This window comes from Phlebotomus papatasi, chromosome 2 (genome assembly GCF_024763615.1).
Source record: "Phlebotomus papatasi isolate M1 chromosome 2, Ppap_2.1, whole genome shotgun sequence".
In the NCBI taxonomy this organism is placed as follows: Eukaryota; Metazoa; Arthropoda; class Insecta; order Diptera; family Psychodidae; genus Phlebotomus; species Phlebotomus papatasi.
In genome coordinates this window covers 102,225,879-102,229,905 of record NC_077223.1, presented here as the reverse complement: position 1 = coordinate 102,229,905, position 4,027 = coordinate 102,225,879, and the positions used below count along the sequence as shown (strand labels likewise).

The 4,027-nt window shown below is 44.5% G+C and overlaps 1 protein-coding gene across 1 annotated transcript; it reads right to left on the bottom strand.

Moving 5' to 3' along the window:
* Positions 1-505, bottom strand: LOC129800476 (trafficking protein particle complex subunit 6b-like). Its single transcript, XM_055844880.1, has one exon. It carries the CDS (start codon positions 469-471, stop codon positions 1-3), a length of 471 nt encoding a protein of 156 aa, XP_055700855.1. The 5' UTR covers positions 472-505.
* Between the last annotated feature and the right edge of the window lie 3,522 nt (positions 506-4,027).

Below are 4,027 nucleotides of genomic sequence, written 5' to 3'. Positions count from 1 at the left end.
TCATGTCCGGTTGAATTGGATGTGAAACTTGCAGGAGGGCAGTGCCTGTACTTCAGCAGTTACTGTACTGCTGATTCCCAGATTTAGCAAACTACCCCGAATTACCCCACATGTGAAGGCAACATACTTGGGTGCATGCTCGAGATACTGTGTTCCAGAAGAGATTCTCGTGAGGAAACGGAATGCATTGTCTTGGAGGACATAAACTCCCTGATGATTCGTCCGGAGATTGTCAATTTGCTTTTTGTAGATCGAAGACCAAAAGTCCGTACAGATAAATTTCAGTGTTTCTAATTCATCCTTGAATCTCGGCCATTCCCTGGTTAATCTCTCTATTATCCTGTAGCCAGTGGTGAAGCCAATATACTCCAAATCGGACAAATCATTCTCATTCTTCTTCACATCTTTGTCCGACAGAACATAATTCACCAATTCTATGTGCAGATACTCCAAAACAGCATCCTCAGGCATTACTTTTGAGTATTTTTATCAAGCAAACACAATTTTGCAACAAATAAAACATCGAACAAATAAAAAAGTAATTCCGAGAAAGCTTAATAATTTACAAATACTATACTGACTGATCAAATCATATGATTGATTAAGTCCGATGCGGTCGGTTTGGAAATTTCAAGGTGTTTCAAAAAAATCCAAATTGAAGCAAATCCATCCGTTGAAAAAGTGCCCACCAAAGTGGTTAAACTTTGATCTTCTAAAATTCTATATCGAAATGGTTTTCGAATATAACTGTCCAAAGACGAAATATTCGTCTTGACTATATCTCTAAAACATATTCGAAAATAAAAGAAATCCTAGGAGTCGTTTTCGAAATAAACCAAAAAACATGATTTTAGAGGGTGGGAGGGTGTGGTGGAAAAAAAGACTGTCCTAGATAATGTTGACTAATAGGGGGGGGGGTCGTCGAAGATCTGAAGTCGATATCTCTTACGTTTGACCTGTAGCCCTGGCACAAATTGGAAAAAATAAATAAAACTGCTCTCTCTTTGCGTTCGAGCATTAATAAAAACAATTATGGATATTTCAAAACTTCTTTAGGTGCCATAGAAAACATTTGGTAACCTATATTTCAACAAATTGTAAGACGTACAGTAGAGTCTCCCAAATTCGAACGCTCGGGGGGTATTTTTGACATTTCTCACCTCCCAAATTCGAACGAATTTTTCGTGAGATTAAATTGTACATTGAATCAAATTCTCGTACTTTCTCGCAAGTTTTAGTGGTAAAATACTTCCTTTTCATTTTATACGATTATAATGTATGTAAACATACAGGAAGAAGCACATAAATACTAATGCTATAATAAATACTAAATGCTATAGAATTACAGCTAAGTATCTCTTGTTGTGATTTTGCAACCTCCCGATATTTTTGCCTAAAATTTTCCTTTCTGCCTGTCCTCAGCATCTTGGACCTGTGGAAATTCTTCTGGAGTGCTGCAGGACACTTTTGCACCTCGAGTACTCAGTCACCTGTGGCTGTATTTTCTGTGACTTGGGTTTTTAAGTCTGGCTGGCTCGAGCCTTGCACCTGTCATTTTCCCGACGTCATTGATTTGCTACTGCTGTGATTAATGCTGTCTTGCCTCAAGCATCCGTAAGCATATCTTCTGATAAGCCTATTAGCCCACAGTTGTGGCTTGCGGTGTTTGAGAGCTTATTTCGAGCATTCCCTGAGGTGAGATTGACCTGCCTGCGCCTGCTCTGTGGGGGTGTTTGTGTTTGCGGTCTGGTCTGCTGGCTGCTGTTTGGCACCTGTGCTTTCTATTACCGTGAGCTTACCTTCTGATAAGCCATTAAGCCCACAGTGGTGGCTCTCGGTGTGGGAGCTTACTTGTCCAGAGTGAGTACGTTCCTTATAGTCCCATTATAACTGAGCGCCGCGGCGCCTCTGGATACATCAAAGACATTCCAAACATTTGAGGGGTTTCCAAACTACTGTAACTGTTGGAGTGTTTATTAGACGACTGAAACATTTGAAGTGTTTCACATTGTGTGCCACGTCATTTCCAAGGGGCTTCTAATTTACCGAATATTTCTGATTAACCGAATTTTTGCTGGGCGATAATTTTGTGATTGGATATCTAATTATTATTATCATGCCAATTCAAAGGTGTGCTACCTGCAATGGCGGTATAACCTATCGCAATAAACCGGGTATTCCCTGTGATTCTTGTCACCGATGGTATCATGCTAGTCATACTGATCCTCCTATTATTGCGAATCCAGGAATTATGTCTCGGGCGGAGGTTTGCCAGCTCGTTGATCCGTTTTTGAATGGAACAGTGAAATGGACTTGCGCATTTTGTTCTGCCCAGGAGGCGGATGATGCTGCGCACACTTCCGTGACATCCCATGTCAATCGGTCTCACGGATCGCGCAATTCATCTACGCTGTTTCAGCGCAACAATGATGCTGGTGGTTCTTTAGAGGACGCTCTTGATGTGCGCTTGGTCAGGCTGGAGGGAATTTGTGAGACGCTTATTCGCGAAAATTCGCATCTTCGTCTTCTACTGGATGAATGCTTAGGCCTGCGGACTAATGTCCGAGCACTCGAATTTCGCCTGGACTCAATGTCTTCCTGGGCGTTTACACCACGGCCCTCTTCTTTCGGTGTGTTGCCTAAACCGGTTAACGGACTCGAGTCTACCTTCCTAGGAGAGCGTGGGCCTTCTTCTGTGCGCCTGTCAAGGAATGGGGTACTCCAGGGTTTGAGCAAGAAAGTTTCTGGGAGGCCTCGTGATGACTTGGGGATTGATGAGGAGGAGTCATTAAGCCCGCTTCTTCGTCAGATCCGTGATTCATCTGCTGCAGTATTATCGGCGACTGGATCTCCGCCTCAGTCTGGTCCATTGCCCTCGGCATTGGATTTTCGTGGCTCTACGGTTCCTGGTGAATCTGATGATGTGTCTCGACCCTGGAATTTGGACGTATTTGCCCCACCGGTGCCCCCTAAACCAACGCCAAAGGTTGTGTCTCCTAAACCAGCGCTGGATGCTGTGAAGGATACTCAGCCCTCTCGTTCCCGCAGGGATCTTCCTGTTGTGATTGGTCGAATGAAGCGTGACAATCCCCTGCCTGCGGTGACCATGCCCCCCTTGCGCTGGCTTTTCGTCTCTCGACTCGCAAGAGATGTCACTGCAGCTATGTTGAGGGATTTTTTGTCATCGAGATTGACCTCTAAACGCAAAACTGTGTGCATTAACCTTGTCCGAAGAGATGCCAATAGACGAGTGGGCTCTTTTAAGGTTGGGATTAGTCCTGATGAATTTGAGGAGGCATTGAGTGATGATTTCTGGGATGAAGGAATCCTGGTCAAGGAGTTTGTTGATCTTTTTCGTGGGCGACTTGAGCCCACCTCGGCCCCGAATCCTGCCGTTGCTCCGAAGCCCGATACGGTTTCTGAGCCCATTACGGCCGCGAAGTCCGCTGGGGCCCTCGGGCAGGACCGTGTTGGAGCACCTGAGGCTTCCTCGTCACTCAACGGTTTGTCTTCCACATGATCAGTCATGTTCATCTGACCGTGATCTGATGCTGATGATTGCCCCGTTTTCCGGTAATTCTCCTGAGTGCCCCTCATTGGATGTTTCTCCCGTGGCTGTTGCGAATGATTTGAATCTGGATCTAGGCGCTAATCTTTCCGGCAGCACTTTTTCTGATGACGTCTTGCCTGCTGCTGTGAACTGCTCTAAGAACTTGAACTTATTTTGTGGGTCATCCCTCTCTAATTCTTTGAATTCCACTTTTTCGTCTGATAATTTATTAAGGGTTAATTTTAATGATGCTTCTTTACTTTCTCAGATTCAGCCTGAAGATGTAGAAGATGTGGTAATTAATTCTCTCTCTATAAGCCAGATTCAGATCACTACTGACCCTCGCTTTTCTTCCGTCCTTGCTCATATGAATGCCCGTAGTGTTAGACGGCATATTGATGAACTGCGGGCCCTTTTGTATAACTCTGCGATTTCGGTACTGTGTGTTTCCGAGACCTGGCTGAATTCCTCCGACTC